This window comes from Erinaceus europaeus, chromosome 3 (assembly GCF_950295315.1).
Source record: "Erinaceus europaeus chromosome 3, mEriEur2.1, whole genome shotgun sequence".
Classification (NCBI taxonomy): Eukaryota; Metazoa; Chordata; class Mammalia; order Eulipotyphla; family Erinaceidae; genus Erinaceus; species Erinaceus europaeus.
The window spans coordinates 146,323,544-146,348,432 of NC_080164.1; the positions used below are offsets into that span (position 1 = coordinate 146,323,544).

General features: G+C 38.7%; 1 protein-coding gene and 1 long non-coding RNA gene across 4 annotated transcripts in view; one reads left to right on the forward strand and one right to left on the reverse strand.

The window, feature by feature from the left end:
- The window catches only part of LOC132537556 (uncharacterized), a 40,666-nt gene extending 37,571 nt beyond the window's left edge, over positions 1-3,095 (forward strand). Inside the window, exon 3 of the long non-coding RNA XR_009549033.1 lies at positions 2,919-3,095. This is a non-coding gene — a long non-coding RNA (uncharacterized LOC132537556). The remainder of the gene's footprint in view (positions 1-2,918) is intronic.
- DCUN1D4 (defective in cullin neddylation 1 domain containing 4) overlaps positions 1-24,889 on the reverse strand; it is an 87,496-nt gene that overhangs the window by 11,932 nt on the left and 50,675 nt on the right. For 2 of the 3 annotated variants that reach the window (XM_007539698.3, XM_016184910.2), the window contains 3 exons: positions 23,662-23,732; positions 16,217-16,308; positions 5,459-5,567 (listed from right to left, as the gene is read on the reverse strand). In XM_007539698.3, the coding sequence (XP_007539760.2) occupies positions 5,459-5,567; positions 16,217-16,308; positions 23,662-23,732 (272 nt within the window). The remainder of the gene's footprint in view (positions 1-5,458; positions 5,568-16,216; positions 16,309-23,661; positions 23,733-24,889) is intronic. The other variant, XM_016184909.2, reaches the window with a different exon arrangement.

Consider the following 24,889-nt stretch of genomic DNA (forward strand, 5'->3'; position numbering starts at 1 on the left):
TTGTGTGGAGTTGTACCCCTTCTACCCTATGGTTGTGTTAATTTATCCTTTCTTAAATAAAAAATAAATTAAAAAAATCATTTTCCAAAAAAAATAATAAAGAAAGCAATGTTTAAAGCAGAAGGCAAATCATACCAGAGAGGAAGAAACAGCTCAGAAATGATGTTTGTTTTTGCCTACTTTTATGCTTATTTAAAACAAAAATGATAACATTCTGTTATGGTCTGAATATGTGTATCAACCCCCACATTGATATGTTGAAATTCTAACTCCATATTGATAGTATAAGATGGTTGTGGTGAAAGTGGTGATGGTGATGGGTGCTTGGGGAGGTGATGGGTTATCAAGGTAGAGTTTTCAGGAATGGGAATTAGTGGCCATATAGAAGAAATCCCTCCTGCCTACTGCAATTGTGAGCTAACAAGAGAAAGGCAGTCAACTAGAAAATGGACCTACACCAGATTCCTAATTTGTTGAGTCTTTTTTTTTTTTTGCCTCCAGGGTTATTGCTGGGGCACCTATACCATGAATCCACCGCTCCTGGAGGCCATTTTTTCCTCCTTTTGTTGCCCTTGTTGTTGTAGCCTTGTTGTGGTCATTATTGTTGTTGCTGATGTCGCTCATTGTTGGACAGGACAGACAGAGAGGGGGAGAGAAAGACAGACGCCTGCAGACTTGCTTCACCGACTGTGAAGCGACTCCCCTGCAGGTGGGGAGCTGGGAGCTCGAACGGGGATCCTTATGCTGGTCCTTGTACTTTGCACGACATGGGCCTAACCCGCTGCACCATCGCCCGACCCCCAATTTGTTGAGTCTTAATCTTTGACTTTTGAGCCTCCAGAACTGTTGAAGTTCCTGTTATTTATAAGCTACAGTCTCTGGTATTATGTTAGCAAGGCCTAAATAGACTAGCACATTAATATACTGTGAGATTTATAGAACATGCAGATGATGTATGATGACAAGAGCATCAAAAAATATAAAAGCACAGAATGAAAGTACACTGTTGTAAAGAACATTACATTGTACATGAAATAGAGCAATCATAGGAAAATTAAACAGAAATACAGCTAACAAGACAGTAATGGAAATAAAATTAAGTTTTAAAAATTTAGTCCAAAATAAATCATAAAAAGAGGAAAAAAGAAACAGATGGGATATACAGGTGTGGGGGGAAGTAAGATCGAAACATTAATTCCCCAATAAAGAAATTAAAAAGAAAAAGTAAACTTGATCATACCAATAACTGCATTAAATCCAAATGGCTAAGCATCTCAACTAAAGACAGATATTACCATACTCCCCTTACCAATGTCATCTATGAAAAAAAAATCCACTTAATAAAAAGACACAGGTAGCATAAAAGAAATAAGAGTAAGAATAGAAAAAGACATGTTGGCTTGAATCAAAAGAAAGAGTGGCTTGATTTGTATCAAAGAAGATTTCAAAACAAGGAATATTATCAGAGATAGTCTGCATAAAGACAAAAGGTCAAAGATGTACCTATACATTCCTCATACATGAAATAAAATAATTGTAGAAGTGACAGGAGAAAAAAAAATCAACAGTTGGACAACATTCCTTCTCAGTGACTGACAGAACAAGTCATCAGAAATCAATAGGATGCAGAAGACTAGAACAACACTATCAACTTACCTGACCTAACTGACACTTCTGTTAACACTTCATCTTGACAGCAGGAGATTCATTCTTTTCAGTTACACATCAGCACAGAAGGTCATATTCTGAGCCATAAGTGAAGTTCCCATACATTTAAGTAGACTGAAAATTATAAAGGGCATATTCTCTGACCACAACAGAATTCAATTATAATATCGAATATAATAAGAGAAGATTGCCTGGTAAAACCCAAATGCTTACTAGACCAAACAACATACTTCTATATAACAGATGGGCCAAAAAAGAAATCACATGGGAAACTGAAAGCAAATGAAAATATAACATTTCAAAACTTGTGGGATATAGAAAAACAAAATATAACTAAAAAATTAACTCATGATAAATTCCTCTTAAAGCATAATTTAGCGAACTGAATTGATTTAATAATAAGATTAAACATAGGTTGTTGCTACCACTACATGAAAGTGTCTCATTCACTGATATTTATTGATGCTTTTCTAAAAAAGCAATGGAACTGTGATGCCTACTATTGAGGACAGGAAGGAAAAGAACACAGTTCCTTTTTCTGTCAGGAAAGGTTAAGGCTGCTTCTCAAACTCTAAAGCTAAGCTAGACATATTGGGCCATATAAGTGATGGCAGCAAGATCCCTCCCCCTACCCCCAAGCACAGATGAACTGGGAGGCTGTGTAAAGTGGAAGCATGTGGTCTGAGCCCAGAAGCCTGGTGCCAGAAGGCACCATGCAACTACAAAAAAGGGCTCTATCTAGGCAGAAGCCCAGCATGATAAATGGCAGGCATGAAACAGAAGGGTCAGAAAGGCAGGCTGAAATTTCACAACACTGATTTCATCACAACACAGATGAAGAGAAGCAGCTTGGACTCCCAACATGAGAGCCTAGTATGACTGGACTAAGAGATAGAAGCTGAATTTGAGTCCTGAGGTATCACTGATTGACAATGTGATAGGGCCAGATTTCTCTTCTCACTTTCTCTTTCTCTGCAGTAGACTGACACCTGCCCTCTCTGTCACTCAAAGTCATTGTGAGGATAATCGTATTACACACACACACACACACCCTCTACCTGGCAGGGCTTGGAGGAAAGGAGTACAACAAAAACTAGTATAGTCATGGGCCTTTTGGAATATAACTAAAATAGGCCTACTAGCTATCTACAAAACAGAGACCCCCAAATCTTCATCTGCAATTTCCAGCCTTTAGGTTCATGATTAGTCAACAATTTGTTCTGCTTTATATCTTAACTCTTTTTTTTCAGCCACCAGGTTCCAGATGCTACCTTGATGTCAACCAGACTTCTCTGAGCAGACAACCTACCAGTGTATCCTGGAGCCCCACTTCCCCAGAGCCCTTCCCCACTAGGGAAAGAGAGGCAGGCTGGGAGTATGGATTGACCTGCCAATGCCCGTGTTCAGCGGGGAAGCAATTACAGAAGCCAGACCTTCCACCTTCTGCACCCCATAATGATTGACCTTGGGTCCATACTCCCAGAGGGATTAAAAAATAGGAAAGCTATCAGTTAGGGGATGGGATACAGAGTTCTGGTGGTGGGAATTGTGTGGAGTGGTACCTCTCTTATGGTTTTTGTTAGTGTTTCCTTTTTATAAATAAAAATTAAAAAATAAATAAAGTGAAAGAATGTGAAAGCATGGCTACTGCAGGACTGGCAAGCAAGGAGTCATGGGTTTTAATTGGTAAAACTGGTGGAAGGACCAAGAAAAGAGGCAACCTAAGAAGCCCTTGTGAGACTGGCCAGAGACTGACCAAGCATGAGGTGGAGGGAAACTAGGAAAGGATAAAACAGAACATAGGTCTAAAGCCTTATAGTGCATGGGGAAACTTGATCCCTAAATAAGGAAGTCAGAAAATAGGGCTTACTTTGGTGACAATGTATGTTCCTAAGTGAACTTTCACTCATACAATAAAAAACAGTTGATTTTGAAAGAAGCAAATCTTGGAGTAAATCATTGAATTCTAGAAACCATCTATTCTAAAAGCAACTGACAACTCCTATATACAAGGCACAGATGCCATTTAATAAGACACTGTAGCTGAATTTTACTTTATAATAATTAGCATCTATAAATTTTCATGCATGTTGGATTTTATTTGGTGGTTTCAGTAATGCATAAATTTAGAATGAGGACTCCTCAGAGAATTACCATAGAGATTTAACAATGTGTTGTTATAGGTGCACACTAGAATTCACCATTGAATAGGTAAAAACTGTAAGATCAGCCTGATAGTAAGAAAGAACACCATGTCAGTGAATTTTCTGGAAAAGAACTAATTAATTTAATTTAATCACTAAACAATAATTAGACATCAATCTGGAAAGGCTAGTGTCCTGAATCCACCAAATACACATACATTACAGAAATAGCACTCAAAATATAGTTATATGGGCTGGGATTGTGTGTGGTGAGTGGATAAATGCAAAGCTAACTAGGGCCTGAAAATTTACTACCTATGGTGACAAGGACGAGAAATACGACTTTCCTTCACTCAGAACCACTGTCAAAGCATTTGAAGCTAGCTCACTATGTAACAGATATAATTGCTTTTCCCCTCAAAATGATTAGAAATTATGTGTGAATAATGTTCACTCCAATTAACTTCAGTTTGAAATTTAAATCACTTCCCAACACAGTATAACACCAAAGTAAGCTAAAAAAAAGTAAGCCTAATCCCATAAACGCAGAGGGTGAAGGTTTATTGTTTTGTGTAAAGGAAAAGGTTTTCCAAGTTAGTCCAAGAAACATTTAAAATAGTGTGTATTGTCAATTCATCCACATAGGCTCCTAACCTGAATATGAGCCCCAGATCAGATCAGATCAGATCAGATCAGATCAAATCAATGGGGTTTACAGTCAACAATATTTATACACATTTCCCATATTTGGGAGCTACTCTCTTCCCTGATCCAGCTTTCTGGTCCAATTTCCAGCCATGACATCATCTCCCCAGACAATAACTTGGATCCACCTGCATATCAGATTTCAGGCTCAGGGAAATAATCCTAGGACCTTTGGAATATAACTAAAATAGGCCTACTAGCTATCTACAAAACAAAGACCCCCCCCCAATTCTTCATCTGCATTATTCCAGCCTTTAGGTTCATGATTAGTCAACAACTTGTTTGGCTTTATATGTTAACTCTTTTTCAGCCACCAGGTTCCATACGCTGGCATGATGTCAACTGGACTTCTCTTCTCTGGGCAGACAACCCCACCAATGTGTCCTGGAGCCCTGCTTCACCAGAGCCCTGCCCCACTAGGGAAAGAGAGAGACAGGCTGGGAGTATGGATCAACCTGCCAATGCCCAGGTTCAGTGGGGAAGCAATTACAGAAGCCAGACCTTCCACCTTCTACATAATGACACTGGGTCCATACTCCCAGAGGGATAAAGAATATAAAAGCTATCAGGGGAGGGGATGGGATACAGAGTTCTGGTGGTGGGAATTGTGTGGAGCTGTACCCCTTTTATCCTATGGCTTTTGTCAATGTTTCCTTTTTATAAATAAAAATAAATAAATAAGATAGATGTTAATTCATACAGCACTTATAAGCCAATTTCAAGAGCCATTACATGTCTGCCACTATAGTATTTTTCTAACATATGACCTTTTTACCCAGAATGGGAGTTGGTTTCAAAAGCATAAGTGCACAAAGAAACTAACTAGCACCCTGGGAGTAATTTATTTAACTTCCTTGCTGTAGCACGTAAAAATGATCAAAAGGCAATAAGGAGAGGGAGGGAAGAGAGGAAAACATCTGGAGAGGCTCCAGAGAACTCACCCGTGCAAAGTCAAATGCGTATCTGTAAATCAGTTTAAAGTTTGTAGGATCATTTAGTAATGATCTTAAGTAATCCAAAGTGTTTCTGAGTCTTTCTGTTGTGTCACATCTAGAAACAAAGAACAAAGTCAAATTATAACTTGAGTCATTGCCTTAATTGGGGCATCTTTAAAAAAAAAAAAAATCAAATGCCAAAAAGCAAACAAACAAAAAGCCCAAGAGCAAAAGTCCAGAGTTGAAACATGTCCATAGTGGCCTATTTTTCCCTATACTATATATATATATATATATATATATATATTCACAGGACAGGACAGCTGACTAAGCACCCCCTCTCTTTACAATGAATACTGTCACATTTTCCTCTCACATATATGTACTTTTTCCTGTAGCATTTAAATAAGTTAGCATGACACTTGGCCATAAACACTTAAATTACTACCATCACAACATTCTACCAATGTTATGTTTTTAATACGTAATCAACACACAAATTCCCCCCAACAGTTCCAATTTTTGTAATAGTTGCTGCTTTTTATAATCCAGGATCAAAGCAATGTTTATATGTTGCTTTTAGTTGTCATCTCCATCCTTAATCTCTAAAAGAGGATCCTACCTCTCTGTCTGTCTCTCATAATAATATTACTTTTGGCCAGACCAGGACCAGTTACTTCCGAGAATCTCGGTGTGTCAGACAATTTCTCTATGCTTGTACATAGGTTAGACACTCCTGATAAGAACACTACACAGGTGATCTTCCCTTGACGCACCTCACAAGGAGCAAAACATGTTCTTGTCTATGATGGTGCAGTAAATTGATTTGTTGGTTTAGGGAGTGTCCACCAGATTTTCCACTTACAAGTACTTTCCTCCTGTTGAAGTGTTACGTAATCTGTGAGATGGAAGGTTCCTCAACACACTCTCACCCGCTGGTTTTAACATCCACTGATGAGCTCTGTCTGAATAGATTTTACATTTCAAGATGCAAAGTGGTGCTTCTTTCTTTCTTTCTTTCTTTCTTTCTTTCTTTCTTTCTTTCTTTCAAACTCTATCTTTTATTCTTACTGGCTGTAATTATTCTCTGAAGAGTTCTACTCACCACCTTTCTTATTTTCTGAACTGAACAGTTTTTGCTTTTTGTTAGCATTACTAATCTGGAGCTCCAGTGGCACAATCGGTTAGTGCGCAGTACTTATACAACATTGCTAATCTGTTCTTTTTGGTGTACAAAGTGTCCTCATCTGGCCAGCCACCCCTTCACACTGGCTTTGGTGTCTTTTTGACCTACTTGTCAGTAATCTCTGAACATGTCCTTGATTTCTGGCACAAGATATTCCAGATCACTTTGTACTTTCCCTATATTAGACTTAAAATTATCCAGTTCTCCAGAAAGTCCTGGTAATGTCATGTTATTATTTTTTTCCTGTATTGGGGTTTATGGTTTGCAGTGGACAGCAAAATACAACAGTTGGTACATGTGAAACATTTCCCAGTTTTCCACATAACAATTCAACCCCCACTAGGTTGAATTGCTATCATGTTCTAGGACCTGAACCCTCATGCCTACCCCAGAGTCTTTTACTTTGTTGCAGCACACCAACTCCAGTCCAAGTTCTGCTTTATGTTTTCCCTTCTGTTCTTATTTCTCATCTTCTGTCCATGAGTAGGATCACCCCATATTCATCCATCTCTTTCTGGCTTATCTCACTTAACATGATTCTGTCAAGCTCCATCCAAGATGAGGTGGAGAAGGCAAATTGACCACTTTTAATAGCTGAGTAGTATTCCATTGTGTATATAGACCACAACTTGCTCAGCCACTCATCTGCTGTTGGACACCTGGGTTGCTTCCAGGTTTTGACTATTACAAATTGTGCTGCCAAGAACATGTGTACACAGATCTTTTTGGATGGGCGTGTTTGTTCCTTAGGATATATCCCCAGGAGGGGAATTGCAGGGTCACAGGGTATTTCTAGCCTTCTGAGAGTTGTCCAGACTGCTCTTCACAGGAGACAGACCACTTTACTTTCCCACCAGCAGTACAGGAGGGTTCCTTTGACCCCACAACCTCTCTAGCATTTGTTGCTGCTATTGTTTCTGATGTATGGCATCCTCACAGGAGTGAAGTGCTATCTCATTGTTGCCTTTATTTGCATTTCTCTGACAACTTGGAGCATTTATATCATATGGATAGCATATTTTTACAGACTAGTGACATACTGGTTTTATTCTGGCTCTTCCTCCCAAAGAAAATAGACTATTTGCCCCTCCCTTTTTAAAAAAAAACAAATTAGTTCTATTCACAACATATGTAGTATCATGAGCCAACATCTATTCACCTGGAATACTGAAGCTTTTTTAAGTGCTTAATTGTTCCCTCTCTAGAGCTCTTACCTCAGAAGTGTAGATAGTAAAAGTATTATCAATATAAATGCTATGCATACCTTATAAACTAAAGTGTGGTTGATAGACCACACATATTTTTACTGATAATATTTATGAAAGCTGTTTTTGTAGCTAACCACATATATGCCTTTGTGATTTTTTTTCTAAAAATGATAAAAATATCTAAAATCCAAAAAATTAAAGGTTCCATTCCTGTAAGTCTATAATAATTTAGAATGTCTTACTTCTTCCTGACATTTTAAAACTAAAAAAAGATTAACATTAGATGACTTCTGAAGTCAGAAAATGCTTTTTTTTTTTTAAATAATTGACATGAGCTGAGAGCTGAAAGACAAGCAAAAACTGGGTATTTTGGGAGGGGAAGGCTTTCCAGACTAATAGAACAGCATGTGCAAAGACCCAGTGACAGAAGGGGGTGTGGCAAGTCCAAACACTACCAGAAAAGCATAGTGACAACGGTGGAGAGAATCTGGGGCAAAACGGACAGCATTAAAATGAAAAGGAGGTGGGGCCTGACCACATAGAGTTTCTGTGGCCCACAGGGTTTTGTTTTTAATGAGTCTTAGAAACACAAGAATCCGTGGGAGAAACCACAATTAAATTTGCATCCTGAAGAGCTCATTCACCATCTCTGTGGAGAAGCAGGCAGGATGGAAAAATAAAAGGTAAACATACTGATGGTCTACTTCGAGATTTAGTGCCAATTAAAGAATGTGCCAATACAAGAATGTAAATGGGAGTCTATGGGGCATGAGAGGAAGCAGAACTCACTTTGTATGGGTCACTCTACTGTAAGAAAACTACCTTACCCCCAAACAGAAGCTCCAGGCCCCTGAGCTGTCCTAGAAAGGAAGCTGTCCAAAGTCACTGAAATTGGGCAATTTCTGGCTGACAATTTAGGTCAGTTTTAGACCAATAAGAGCAGGGAAAGAAAGCAGCTGACTATTTCAACAGATGAAGAGAAGGAACCATTCATCTAGAGAACTAACATCAGCTAACTGAAGTACAGTAACTTGCAAGCGACAGGGCTGAGCAGCAGCAGCAGCAGCAGCAGCAAGATAAGGGGTGAAGTTCTGCAGCACAGCCGGGAATGAGTTCAGCCTCCTGGCAAGAGCTGTCCCTGTCCCTGATAAATGTTCGGAGATCTTGTCTGGAGTGTAAGAAACAGTCTTCATGTGTTAAGCACAAAACACCCACAAGTGACAATTTCTATTCGTGTACTTAGTAAGGATGTAGCATGGCTTAGTGCCAATATTGTCAATATTGACAAGAGTTCACCTGCTTTAAAAGGGGACTTGTCCTGCAGAACCTCTGGAATAAGGGAAACAGGTTGCTTGAGTCACCCTGTCAGACTACAGGTTGCCATCTAGTGGTCAATCAAGAAGAACTTCTACAGAAGGACGTGCTTCTAACAAAGGCCTGTGAAGAAGCTGGTGTAGGGAATAGAGATTCCTAGCCTAACTTTTCAGAAAGTAGCCACATTGTCAACCTGCTTCCAAAATCGTTCTGTGAACTATGTACAAGAAAGTGCACAGAAGTCAGGTGATAGTGCCACACTACTAAGGCACAACATTTCCCAAAGAAAAATAATTCAGAATCATTTCTTATTTGAGATTTGCTGCTATAGGAGGTCCAAGAATGAACAAATCAGGAAAATAATCCTCAAGTTACATGATCAGAAGGGGTTTTCCTCATTACCTAGGGAAAGGCTGTTTTCTCTTTCATCACTTAATTAGTCCAAAAATATTTTTTCAATCTATCTGCAGTTCTATACAAAATTAAGTATAATTCCAACACTTTTTTTTGTTTTTGGTTTTCTTTGCCTTAATTCATCAGAGGTATCTTAGTCTACATGTTGGAACAAGGCAATAAACAAAACACTAATTTAAAACAAGAGCTTTTTTTTTTTTTTTTTGGTCAAGAATAATTGAGGTAACTTGAAGATGGATACTGTCCACCAACTGCTGTTACTTCTTCCACCAACAGTCAAAAATACCTCCCTAGAGAGGACACAAACACACATACACACCTCTTCTGGACAACACAAATAAGACCCACTTCTAAGTGCCCAGGCAAAAACCATAGTCACTTTCTACTTTTACTTCTTGCATTTAGACTCTACCAGAGCCACCCAAAATGGCAGATGTGATTCAAAACTCTGGCTCCAAAGCCCAAGGCCTTTCTGTTTCTGGTTCATTCTGACTATGTAGTAACATCTGAACTACAAAGAACCTATTGGTTATTCTGATTAGTCACAAGGGCTTTTTTTTAAGTGATTTTAATAATGATAGACAAGATTGTAGTATAAGAGGGGTACAATTCCCACCACCAGGGTTCCGTATCCCATCCTCTCCACTGGAAGGTCCCCTATTCTTTATCCTTCTGGTAGTATGGACCAAAGATCTTTATGGGGTGCAAAAGGTGGGAGGTTTGGCTTCTGTAACTGCTTCTCCGCTGGACCTGGGCTTTGAACAGGATGATCCATACCCCTAGTCTCACATGCTCTTTGGTGAGGAAATCATCTCAAAAAGAAAGCAATCCTTGGATACTTTTAAGATGAAGGGGATTTGTCCCTGTGCACTGACTTGGAAGAGCAGAGTGGCAACATTTGTTAGGAAGCCAGCTGCTACCACCTGTGTTACATACTGTGGAAGCAGAATTCTGAACAAAGGACCTGTGCTGTCAGCCCAAAACATACATGGAGAGCTCTTCCAAGAAGCTGTGTATTACACTTCTCAGGAGGTGTGGACCTCAAACATGGGCAGGGTCTGGCATCTTATAATAATCTTTTGTAAAAGCAAATGTAAAAAGAATCTAGTGACAGAAAAAGACCATAGGGAGTCGGGCGGTAGCACAGCGGGTTAAGCGCATGTGGTGCTAAGCGCAAGGGCTGGCTTAAGGATCCCGGTTCCAGTCCCTGGCTCCCTACCTGCAGGGGAGTCGCTTCACAAGCGGTGAAGCAGGTCTGCAGGTGTCTTTCTCTCCCTCTCTCTGTCTTCCCCTCCTCTCTCCATTTCTCTCTGTCCTATTCAACAACGACATCGAAAACCACAACAATGTTAAACAACAAGGGCAACAAAAGGGAAAATAAGTAAATATATATATAAAAAGACCATGACTGACAAAACATATACTTGGCTATTTAGATGACCAAAATACATTTCTCATATATTCAGGTTGCGTCCACAGTTGTTGGCTCATAGCTTCTAAAGTTTTAGAATTCATTGTGTTGAGAGTGAGAAAGGAGCTTTTGGAAGCTCTGAGAACCAACCATGTGATTACAGGTTTGGATCTTTCAGTTGTCACCTCCTGAGAGGTGGAAAGGTGACCTAAAGTTTTAATCTCTCTCATCAACACCCAGTGAATTAATCAGTCATGCCCAAATTATTATGCCTTAATTTAAAAAAAAAAAAAGGCAAGAGCACTGGGTTTGTAGACTTCCTAATTTGGCAAAAACGAAGGAAAGTGGTGTGCTTGGAAAAGGCATGGGAGGAGCTCCCTGCTATTCTTCCTGCCTCATACTTAGCATGTCCTCCACCTGACTGCTCCTGAATTAACAATCTTTGTGATAAATAGACGATCTACAGTAAATGGATTTCCTGAGTTCTGTAACCACTCTAGCGAATTAAACACAAAGTAGGAGTTGTGGGGAAGTATGATCAGCAGCAAAAATAAAGTTTAAGTTTTTCTCCTCCTCCTCCCCCTTCTTTTTTTTTTTTTAAGTGGTATCTCACTGTTGTCTTTATATATATATATATTTTTTTTTTAATTTTATTAGTGATTTAGGTTCTTTTTTCATATTTGTTTTGTTTCACATGAGATAAAGAGTTTAGGGTTGAACAACTATATGCCACCAAGCTAGAGAACCTCAAAGAAATGAACATTTTCCTAGATACCTATGAACTTCCAGAATTAAAGAGGAACTAGGTAATATGAACAGGCCCATCACAGCTAACGAAATTGAAACAGTGATCAAAAACCTTCCCAAGAATAAAAGTCCTGGACCAGATGGTTTTACAAATGAATTCTACAAAACCTTCAAAAAAGAACTAATACCTCTACTTTCAAAAGTCTTCTAGAAGATTGAAGACACAGGAATACTCCCTTCCAGCTTCTATGAAGCCAACATCATTCTTATACCAAAGGCAGACAGGGACACAACCAAAAAAGAAAACTACAGACCAATATCTCCGATGAACATAGATGTTAAAATACTGAACAAAATTCTAGCCAACTGGATACAGCAGTATATTAAAAAGATTGTTCATCATGACCAAATGGGGATTATCCCAGGGATGCAAGGTTGGGTTAATATACGCAAATCTACCAATGTGATCCACCACATCAACAAAAGCAAGAACAAAAACCATATGGTCATATCAATAGATACAGAGAAAGCCTTTGACAAAATACAACATCCCTTTATGATCAAAACACTACAAAACATGGGAGTAGATGGAAAATTCCTGAAGATAGTGGAGTCTATATATAGCAAACCTACAGCCAACATCATACTCAATGGTGAAACCTGGAAGCATTTCTCTTCAGGTTAGGTCCTAGATAGGGCTGCCCACTATCACCATTACTATTCAACACAGTACTTGCCATAGCAATCAGGCAGGAGCAAGGAATTAAAGGGATACAGATTGGAAAAGAAGAAGTCAAACTCTCCCTATTTGCAGATGACATGATAGCATACACAGAAAAACCTAGAGAACCCAGCAAGAAGCTTTTGGAAATCATAAGGCAATCCAGTAAGGTGTCAGGTTACAAAAAAAAAATTAACATTCAAAAGTCAGTGGCCTTCCTCTATGCAAACACTAAGTTAGAAGAAGTTGAAATCCAAAAATCAATTCCTTTTACTATAGCAACAACAACAAAAAATATATCTAGGAATAAATCTAACCAAAGAAGTCAAAGACTTGTATACTGAAAATTATGAGTCACTACTCAAGGAAATTGAAAAAGACACAAAGAAGTGGATAGATATTCAATGTTCATGGGTTGGAAGAACTAACATCATCAAAATAAATATACTACCCAGAGCCATCTACAAATTTAATGCTATCCACATCAATATCCCAACCACATTTTTTAGGAGACTAGAACAAACGCTGCCAGTGTTTATCTGGAACCAGAAAAGACCTAGAATTGTCAAAACAATCTTGAGAAGAACAGAACTGGAGGCATCACACTCTCAGATCTCAAATTGTATTATAGGGCTATTGTCATCAAAACTGCTTGGTACTGGAACATGAATAGACACACTGACCAGTGGGGAATAAAACTGAGAGCCCAGAAGTAAGCCCCCACACCACATCTAATCTTTGACAAAGGTGGCCAGACTATTAAATGGGGAAAGCAGAGTCTCTTCAACAAATGGTGTTGGAATCAATGGGTTGAAACATGCAGAAGAATGAAACTGAACCACTCTATTTCACCAAATACAAAAGTAAATTTCAAGTGGATCAAAGACTTGGATGCTAGACCAGAAACTATCAGATACTTAGAGGAAAATATCAGCAATACTCTTTTCCGCATAAATTTTAAAGACATCGTCAATGAAATGAATCCAATTACAAAGAAGACTAAGGCAAGCATAAACCTATGGGACTACATCAAATCAAAAAGCTTCTATATAGCAAAAGAAACCACTACCCAAACCAAGAGACCCCTCACAGAATGGGAGAAGATCTTTGCATGCCATACATCAGACAAGAGGCTAATAACCGAAATGTATAAAGAACTTGCCAAACTCAACAAGAAAACAAATAACCCCATCCAAAAATGGGGAGAGGACATGGACAGAATATTCACCACAGAATAGATGCAAAAGGCTGAGAAACACATGAAAAAATGCTCCAAGTCTTTGATTGTCAGAGAAATGCAAATAAAGACAACAATGAGATACCACTTCACTCCTGTGAGAATGTCATACATCAGAAAAGGTAGCAGTAACAAATGCTGGGGAGGTTGTGGGGTCAAAGGACCCCTCCTGCACTGCTGGTGGGAATATAAATTGGTCCAACCCCTGTGGAGAACAGTCTGGAGAACTCTCAGAAGGCTAGAAATGGACCTACCCTATGATCCTGCAATTCCTCTCTTGGGGATATATCCTAAGGAACCCAACACACCCATCCAAAAAGATCTGTGTACACATATGATCTTATCAGCACAATTTGTAATAGCCAAAACCTGGAAGCAACCCAGGTGTCCAACAATAGATGAGTGGCTGAGCATGTTGTGGTCTATATACACAATGGAATACTAGTCAGCCATTAAAAATGATGACTTCACCATTTTCAGCCCATCTTGGATGGAACTTGACGAAATCATGTTAAGTGAAATAAGTGAGAAAAAGAAGGATGAACACGGGATGATGTTCTCACTCTCAAGAAGAAGTTGAAAAACAAGATCAGAAGAGAAAACACAAGTAGAACCTGAACTGGAAATGGCGTATTGCACCCAAGTAAAAGACTCGGGGGTGAGTGGGGGGGAAGAGTACAGGTCCAAAAAGGATGACAGAGGACCTAGTTGGGGTTGTATTCTTATGTGGAAAACTGAGAAATGTTATGCATGTACAAACTATTGTATTTACTGTCAAATGTAAAACATTAATCCCCCAATAACGAAATTTTAAAAAAAGTTTAGGGTAGGGGAGATAGCATAATGATATGTAAAATGGCTTATTGGTATAGCAAAACCTCTACAAGTCCATATTGGAATTGGGTCCAGGAATCACCTCTTTTAATGTAAATGAAGATGAGCCTATGAACATGTTAATTGTGCCTCCTCTAAAGCCATGAAGTTAAATCTTGATTAGTATATAACATTATGAGGACACTTTAAAAATAGCAGCTATTATGTGTCCTACTAGGAAAGAACAATGAAAGGCAGGTAAGGAAACAGCTACACTGAAAAATCTAAGATGTTCCCCTACATGATAAACATCCTTTTACAGAGATTTAAATTTACAGTGTACTGAAATATTATTTATAAAGGGGCAATTTGGTTTCTGCTCACTTGCCAGGAGCTGAAAGTTACTAAAAGAAAATGACTTAAGAATCAGAAATTTGGGGGTTCTGCCTCATCTCTGCCACTTACTTCACAGATCATATATCCCACTAAGCCTTGGTTCATGAAATGTGCAAGATAAAGCCTAGTCTGCTGTCCTCATGACAGAGCACGGAGGCTCAAATACAAGATACTAAATAAAGCATGATGTAAATAAAGCATTGCTGACAAAACCAAATGAACAATGACCCTGAAAGTTGACCAATTCTAAAGTAACTGGAAGAAGCCCTAAAACTACCTCAACTCTTGATTTTAGCCTAGCAAAATACACACACACACACACACACACACACACACACACACACACACACACATTATTCCTAGGTAAAACGAAAAGAGAAAAGTCATTTCAAATAATTTAAAGTCAAAATTATGTTAAGAACTAACACATTACCTTCCACACTCTTGGAAATGAAAATGTTTTCTTAAAGGAAACTCCTCTAACACACACACACACCCTCTACATAGCCAAGCACCTAACACACACACACAACTCCTCTAACATACACACACACACACACACACACACACACACACCCTCTACATAGCCAAGCACCTAAAAACAAAGTGAACATATTTAACTCAATTTCTTTTTCTTTTTTTTTCCTTTGGGTGGGGATAGGTAATATAAACAGAGTCCTTATCACTTTTCAATTAAAATAATAAAGTTCTAGTAGTATCTGAAGCTAAAGTCAGAGAATATATAAAACAGAAGATGCTAAATATTTTCATTTATAAGGTATATTTTATTCAACCTTTTCTAAGTGTAAACCAACTGCTAATTAAGGCTATGCTTTTTAAACTCTAAGCTTGTGCTGTCTTATTAAGTAGCTACCAGATGTGTGTGACTATGGAGCACTAGGATGCAACTAGCAAAATAGCTCACTGACTTCTAAAAAAAATATTGATTGAATGTTGGAATAATATCTTGGATATTTTGGGTTAAACAAAATACACTGAAATTAATTTTGTTTCTGTTTACTTTTTTCATAATGACTATGAGGAAGAGTTGATTAAATGTGTGGTTCACATGTCAGCAGAATGCTAAAATAAACACAATATAGACTTTTAACTGCTAAACTTTACCCCACAATAGTCTTTCTCATCATATAAGAACAAGGGTGTGGTCTTTACAGCTCTGGCCCCAGGTGAAGCCTGCCTTGATCACCTGGCTTTCCTGTAGTCATGCACACAGGTTCACTGAGATCCCAGGAGATAGTCAATAGAGGGTAGTAGCGATCCTCCCAGAACCCATCCCAGGACAGCCTTGGGACTTACTGTAGAGAAGTCATTCCTTTTAACCATTCTTGAAGAGTAAAATAACCCATGTTTTGTGCATCCAATTTCCAAGCAAGGACAAGCATAACTACCTGTTTAAAAAAGAAACAAAACAGAAAGGTCAAATCAAAAATAATCTCAGCTGTTAAATGCAGTAATATCTTACAAATGCTTCTGTTCATAGTAGTTTAGTCACTGAAATGTGGACAGGATAATTTCAAAATTGGGTTCCAGTTTGGGAGATGTTTAAAAGTTTTAAGTTGGGAGTCGGGCGGTGGCGCAGTGGGTTAAGCGCACATGGCGCAAAGCGCAGGGACCGGCGTAAGGATCCCGGTTCGAGCCCCCGGCTCCCCACCTGCAGGGGCGTCGCTTCACGGGCGGTGAAGCAGGTCTGCAGGTGTCTATCTTTCTCTCCCCTCTCTCTCTGTCTTCCCCTCCTCTCTCCATTTCTCTCTGTCCTATCCAACAACAAAGCAACGTCAACAATAGCAATAATAACCGCAACGAGGCTGCAACAACTAGGGCAACAAAAAGGGGGAAAAATGGCCTCCAGGAGCGGTGGATTCATGGTGCAGGCACCAAGCCCAGCAATAACCCTGGAGGAAAAAAAAAAAAAAAAAAAAAGTTTTAAGTTTTGTCATTTCCATTTGTTGGCAAAGGTTTGGAGAAAAAAATGAACTCTTATAACACAAGATATTAGAAGTTCAAAGTGGTTAACCACTCTACAAAGCAAATTTGCAATATCTTGTCAAAATTAAAACCAGTTACCGACACCACCATCTATGGAAAGTTATCTTACAGATACATCTGTACATGTAAACAAAGATGTATACTGAGCAATATTTGCTGCCATACCATTTGTGGTAGTAAAAGCTTAAAAACAAGCAAACTTCTGTTAAATAGGAACTAAGGAACTAGCATTGGGCTAGAGATTGCTCAGTGCTAAAGCAAAGAACTGGCATGTCTGAGGGCACTGGTTCAACTTTGCCAACACCAACTTTAATAGCAAAAATGAGCAGTACTCTGGTCTTTCTCTCACAGTAAAGAATAAATAAATAAATAGATAAATAAGTATTTTTAAAAAGAAGGAACTAGTTCTGCTGAGTGCATTTCATCTAAACAACTCCTCAAAGATCACTCAAGGCAACTGCCTTATGTCATTAAGATAAATAAAGTAAGTGGTCCTCGAGGTGGCACAGGAGATAAAGTGTTGGGCTCTCAAGCATGAGGTCCTGAGCTTGATCCCGAGCAGCACATGTAGCACAGTGATGCTCTGGTTCTTTTGAGAAAGAAAGAGAAGAGAAGAGAAGAGAAGAGAAGAGAAGAGAAGAGAAGAGAAGAGAAGAGAAGAGAAGAGAAGAGAAGAGAAGAGAAGAGAAGAGAAGAGATGAAAGGAAGGAAAGAAGGAAGGAAGGAAGGAAGGAAGGAAGGAAAGAAGGAAGGAAGGAAAGAAGGAAGGAAGGAAGGAAAAGAAAGTCCATGCCACACCTGGTTAAGCACACACACACTACAGTGCACAAGGACCCTGGTTCAAGACCTTGGTCCCCATTTTGCAGGGGAAAAGCTTCACAAGTGGTCAAGTAGGGCTGCAGGTTCCTCTCTGCCTCCACTTTCTATTTTTTTCTTTTATCTTTATTTGTTGGATAGAGATAGCCATAAATTGAGAAGGTAGGAGGAGATATAGGGGGGGAAAGAAAGAGACACCTGCAGCACTGCTTCACCACTAGCAAAGCTTTTCCCCTGCAGGTAGGGACTGGGGTCTCCAACCTGAGTTCTTGCACATTGTAATATATGCAGCAACCAAGTATGCCACCACCTGCCCCCTCATCTCCCCACCCCTCTCAATTTCTCTGTCTCTATCTGATAATAAATAAATAAGATTAAAAAAAAGATAAATGAAGTATAGCTATCAGAACAGTTTTTAAGATGGATTAACTGAAAAGCATAATGTAAAGTAGAAGAGTATCAAACATTTTTTATTAATCTTTTCATTTTTATTTATTTATTACTGGAAAGAGACAGAAACAGAGGAGAGGGGGAGAAAGACAGAGAGACACCTGCAGCCCTGCTTCACCACTCGTGAACCTTTCCCCTTGCTGGGGGGGACCAGAGGCTTGTAATGTGTGAGCCACTGCCTGCTCATGCCCCCGTTTTTTTTTTTTTAAAGAGGGTTGAACAGCCAGTGGAGTTCTATCACAAATGCATTAGTATCTGTGATTTCAGCTAGCACCAGAAGAAAATGGTCTCAAAGTAGCTTGGTATTCCATTTTAATTGCACTGTACCTACAAAGAGCAAGTCTTAGGGTGAGGGCAGGGCAGTTTCTCAGAGTCACTTTTGCTTTCAGGAACCTTCTTAAAGTATAGCAAACTGACTATTATGGTTTATGGTACTGCCTGTCACTTTTCCACTTCTCTCTGTAGAGAGAAGATGGCACAGACATCATAATGGTGAATTAGTAAACAAATGAAGATGCGAAGATTACATTGCATTTCAAAGGTGCACCCAATTTAAAGATAGCCAGGGCTTTTGCAGAGGCCATCCAGGATTGTGGGAAGAGGAGGCTTAGGGGAAAGCCTTCACCTTTTGTCTACCTCAGAGAACCAAGATAAGGTGAGAGGTAACTAAAATGAGGGCGGGGCAGGGGGTTAGATAGCATAATGGTTATACAAAGAGACTCTCAGGCCTGACACTCTGGGTTCCCAGGTTCAATCCCCCACACCACCATAAACCAGAGTTGAGCAATGCTCTGGTTAAAAAAATAAAATAAAATAATAATAATGTAGTAACTAAAAAGAAAATATGTCAGCTCCAGAGCAGTGAAGAAGAGGGACAAGGCCAAGCTGCTGCTTAGCTCTGTGGACAGCCATTCATATTTTGGGAACACCCACCTATTCCTAAATCAGGGAATATTTAAGTACAGTTGAAAGGCTGGGTGGGGGGGTGGATAGAATACACAAAGATACTCTCATGCCTGAGGCTCCAAAGTCCAAGGTTCAATCCCCAGCACCACCATAAACTGACCAGAGCTCTGGTTAAAAAAAAAAAAAGAAGAAGAAGAAGAATCACAAGACAATGAAAGGCTATCTTATTTATTCTAACAAAATCAATGGGAATAAAAATAGCTGTTCTGTAATACAGTTGATGAAAGGATATATAACATGAGATAATGAGACAGCACTCAATTAAAAATTACTCTAGCCAACATGTACTAACACCTCGAGAACATCAGCATCTAGGAGGCTCAGACTATTTGTCTTTTTATCTGTTTGCTAACTAAACATTTCTACCTCTGTCTAATCTATAACCACAAGATTAATGAAAAGCTTTCTTTTGATGCTGACATTATAGTTTTCTACACTAGATATTAATGAACATAAGAATCCACTACATTTCTAGGACTTATATCAAATATCAATTAGTGTATATAATTTTTAGACTTGAAAAAAGTCTAAATTACTAGGACAGATTAGTAAACCAATGCTAAAAATATTATGCACTTCATAAAAAGGAATGTTTAGTTAAAAAAAAATAGTGACTTCAGAAACCAATGAAGGGGCCAGGTGGTGGTGCACATAGTTAAGCATACACACTGCAGTGCACAAGGACCCAGATTCAAGACCACAGTCCCTACCTGCTGGCAGAAAGTTTCACAAAATGAAATATATTAATATTAAAAAACAGAAACCAATGAATGGAGTATTTAGAAAAATTTCTCAGAAAGGAGTCTAAGCTATTCACACATCATTAGGTTTTCTTGTTTTTAGCTTTTTTGGAATTTAGATTTCTGTATATCAATAACATTCAGGCCTCTATTTAAAGGATGCACAATTCCACAAAGGCAATTACATTAAAAAAAAATGGTTAAAAAAAATGGTTTGGGGAGCCAGATGGTGGCACAGTGGGTTAAATGCACATAATATAAAGTACAAGGATCCCAGTTTGAGCCCCAGGCTCCCCACCTGCAGGGGGGTTGCTTCACAAGCAGTGAAGCAGGTCTGCAGGTGTCTATCTCTCCCCCTTGCCACCTACCCCTCCTCTCTCAACTTCTTTGTCTTATCCAAACAACAACAACAAAATGGAAAAAATAGCTTCCAGGAGTAGTGGATATGATAACCTTGAAGCCCCCCCCCCCCAAAAAAAAAAAAGGTTTGGGCACACAACATTACTATGCATGAAATATGGCCAAAGAGCCAAAGTACCAAGGTAAATATTTACAATTAATGAGAAAGCACAGATATCTTCAATGTAATTTCATTACACAAAATAGACCTTTCCTCATGATGATAACTCCTTTAAAAAGAGATTCTGTCACCCCAGTAAGTGAAAGCAGACTTGAATTCTATAAGCTTAGACTTCCTAGGCTATCGACACCAGGTGAGGTGAGGGTTTTAGATACTGTCAAGTGCTTACTCATCAACGGAGACTAGCCTTTAAAAACTATTAAGATTTCAGTTTCTGAATTTGCAGGGCTCTAACAATAACATATCAAAGTTTAGTTCGAAGCATTTTTTGGATCTTAAGATGGTAATAAAATATTAGCAACTTTTGTTAGTGACAGCTGAGAACTGAAGGACAGTAATATTATAGGAATAACATTCTCTGAGTTTGGTGATTCAACATTTCAGGACTATTTCTATGTCTACAAAAATAGCGAACGGAAGGACTCATAACTTCCAAAAAAGGGGGAGGGGAGAGATAATAGCAATAGCTATCTTTTATTGAGTGCTGGTATTTTGGGGGTAAGGAACTGTGACTGGCTTTCTCCTCAGCACCAGCAGTTCCTTCCCACCTCTACAGAATTCTGCTGAGAGTAAATGCTCAACTAGGCCTTCCACACCAGAGAATGGCCCTTGCCTCTCAATCAGAATAGATGCTGAGGTGGTCCTCAGAAGCTCTGGATCTCTGGATCTCTGGATCTCTGGATCATAGGCTCAAGTCACTACACTCTTTGAGCTGTACTGTCCAGAAAACACTCCTGTCAACCTTGGCCCAGTTCTCATCTGGAAGTTTCTTTTTAAAATATATTTTTACTTGAGAGAGGGATAGAGGGAAGGCAGAAGAATGAGGGAGAAAGAGACCCAAATGAAGCTCTGGTGCCATTTTATGTGGCACCAAGAATCAAACCCGAGGCATCAACCATGCCAGACATGCATACCTTTGAGTTGCCTTCCCTACCCACCCCCACCTTCTTAAAATCAGTAAATTTTTTTTTTCTAAGCCTTTGGCCAGTCAACTGACTAGATCACAAAAATACTATTTACCCAGCTGTCCCCAAACCTTTATGTCGAGTTGGACAATTTAAGAAGAAACCCGAACAAGATCCCAATAAAGTAAAATGTACAAGGACTGTGTGAAGCAGGTCTGCAGGTGTAAAGCTTGCTTTCCCATCTCTATCTCCTCCTCCTCCTCCTCGCAATTTCTCTCTGTATTATCTAATAAAAATTAGGGAAAAAAGAATAAAACATTTAAAAATAAATAAAGGGAAAAGGAGAAAAACATGGCCAAAGTGAGCAGTAGATCGTAATGCCAGCACCAAGCCCCAGCAATAATCCTGGTGGCAATAAAAATAAATAAACAAACAAATAAATAAAGCAGCCTGGAAGATGGTAGGTGGAAAAGGAACTGAACTTGAATGCATAAGGTCCCAAGTTTGATTGCTGGCATTACACATGCCAGAGTGAGTCTCTGGTTAATCTATCTCCTTCCCTTCTTGCTAGTAAATAAAAAATAAATCTAAAAAAAGGAAAGAAAGCAAGAAAGAAATAGAAGAAAAGCCATGTAAGAAGTTAGACATTCCAAAAACTACTTAGAAAGTTTGAAGTGTTATTAGGGGGGAGAAGGGATTATATACTTAGTAATGCTAAAGTAAAAAAAAAAAAGTTAACAAAAAACTATAAATACACAATTCCTAGTTTCCTTTAAGAGAATGACATATACACAGGCACCAGATAATTGACAGACAGTCTGAATAAAAGAACAATTCTCTGCAATTTCTTCCAGATCATAAATTCATTTAGGAGCCAAGGCATATTTGTTAAATCAGAGGCAAATGTAATATTAAACTGCATAGTTAGTTAATGAGGTAGGGTTTATTATGCTCCTTATTTACTAAGAATGAACATGATTTTTTACATTAGGGTAATAGGGAAAATGTGAGAGTAGGAAAAAATCTTCAACAACACACTGACAGAAGTTATTGCAAAAAACATTAAGAATGCAAAATAACTTCTAATTAACTTTTTTTAAAAGGAAATACTGAGGACCTTCACACACACACACACACACACACACACACACACACCACATGGAGAGAGAGAGATAGATGTTTCTCACTTTTTGAGTTAAATTCAATTGGAAGTGAAATAACAGTGGGGAAAAAAATATATTGAGAATTACAACCTACTCAAAACCCTTATGAGTAGTTGGTTATTCAAACTCTTGGACAAACAACACTAACCTGGAAACACCATGGAGGGAAACAGAGGTGCACACTGCACTCTGATGTGGACTGCAGCTGCTCTCTCACTGTCCATACAAATGCTCACACCATTTTTTTTTAATTAGTGATTTAATAATGATTGACAAGATTGTGGGGTAAGAGGGCTACAATCCCATACAGTTCACACCAGCAGGGTTCCATATCCTATCCCCTCCATTGGAAGTTTTCCTATTCTTTACTCCTGTAGGAGTATGAGCCAAAAATCTTTATGGGGTGCAGAAGGTGGGAGGTCTGGCTTCTGTAATTGTTTCTCTGCTGGACATGGGCATTGACAAGTTGATCCATACTCCCAGCCTGTTTTTATCTTTCCCTAGTGGGGTGGGGCTCTGGGGAGCATACCCATACCATAAACCTGTAGCTTAATCTATTATTCTAACATTTTAGATACAAGGGATAAAACAAGAAATTTAAAATGACTGAAAACTGTTACACCTTACCAATTAAAAAAAAAAAAAAGGAAAGAAAAAAGATTTTGCAAATCAAATTAGAATTGAAACTTCTTTTTTCCTTTTTCACTGTTTTTTAAAGATCCAGACAGAAAGGGAGAGAGAGAGAGAGAGAGAGAGAGAGAGACCACAGCACCAAAGCTTCCTTTACTGTAGTGAGGTTCAAATCTGGTTTGTACATACGACGAAGCAGCACATCACTCAAATGAGCTATGTCACCAGTTCAAGAACTTGTTTCTTAGATTGCTTCATGCGAATTGATATACCACTACTTCTTTGTTTTCATTTTAAGAGCACTACCCAGCCCTGGTTTGTAGTGATGCTAGGGCTTGAACCTGGGACCTCTGATGCTTCAGGCATGAAAGTCTTTGTGCATAACCATTATGCTCTCTCTGCAGCCCAAACTATTACTTCTTTTCTGTTGCTTTATTTGTTAAGGAACCAAAAATTTTAAGAAAAGTTATCAACTAATTTGCTCAACTTAATAAGTTAAACTTACATTTTCTGGTTCAACACCAATGTCTTCACAAAATTTCTCCATGCCTTCAGGACCTACAATATCATCAGTACCTGTGATGAAATGCAATCTTATATAAATTAAATCTAACCATGTACACTATGACAACTCTAGTAGCATATTGTCATAATCTCCCATTATTAGAGGAAACTGAAATCAAGTAATAAAGTTCATAATCCTTTTCTGAAGAAATCATTCAGTCTAAAACTTAAAAGATATCCTGACATTTTAAGTGTCTTTAAAGAATTAAAGGGAGTCGGGCGGTAGCGCAGCGGGTTAAGCACAGGTGGTGCAAAGTGCAAGAACCAGCCTAAGGATCCCGGTTCAAGATCCCGGCTCCCCACCTGCAGGGGAGTCGCTTCACAAGTGAAGCAGGTCTGCAGGTGTCTATCTTTCCCTCCCCCTCCTCTCTCCATTTCTCTCTGTCCTATCCAACAACGACGACATCATTCTAACTACAACAATAAAACAAGAGCAATAAAAGGGAATAAATAATGAATAAATATTTTAAAAAATTTTTTAAAAAGAATTAAAGGTAGAGTCCTATTCTGTACAGTCTTAACTCAATTTTTACCAAATCCTTCGTTAACCTATGGAGATGTCATTTTAATTCTGTCTAAATATATGGTTACCTGAGTTTAATTTATTCTCTTTAAAGTAGCTTTAAAATCTATTCTTATTTTGACAATAATTTAAGTAAACACAACAGTTTTTCAAAATGTAGGTAACAACTCCCAACAGTATTCACTTTTATTTTTCAATGTGTGTATGAGCCCAAAGAACCACACAATTCGGCTTACGGTGCTATTAGGAATTGAGTCTGGGTTCTCCTGACCTCAGGCACACAGTGTGGTATTTAACCCACTGCACATCTCCTCAAAATAATATTCTTTTTTAAAAGATTTTATTTAGTTAGTTATTAATGAGAAAGATAGATGGAAAGAGAAAAGAACCAGACATCACTCTGGTATGTGTGCTGTTGGGGATCGAACTCAGGACCTCATGCTTCAGAGTCCAATGCTTTATCCACTGCACCACCTCCCAGACCACCTCAGAATAATATTCTTTTAAGAAAGATTATTTTATTAATATGGAGAGGGGAGGAGCATGAGAACCAGAGCATCACTGGCACACGTGATACCGAGGATCAAACTCAGGACCTCCTACTTCAGCCTCTTTGCCACCTCTCAGGCCAAATGATATTTTTTTA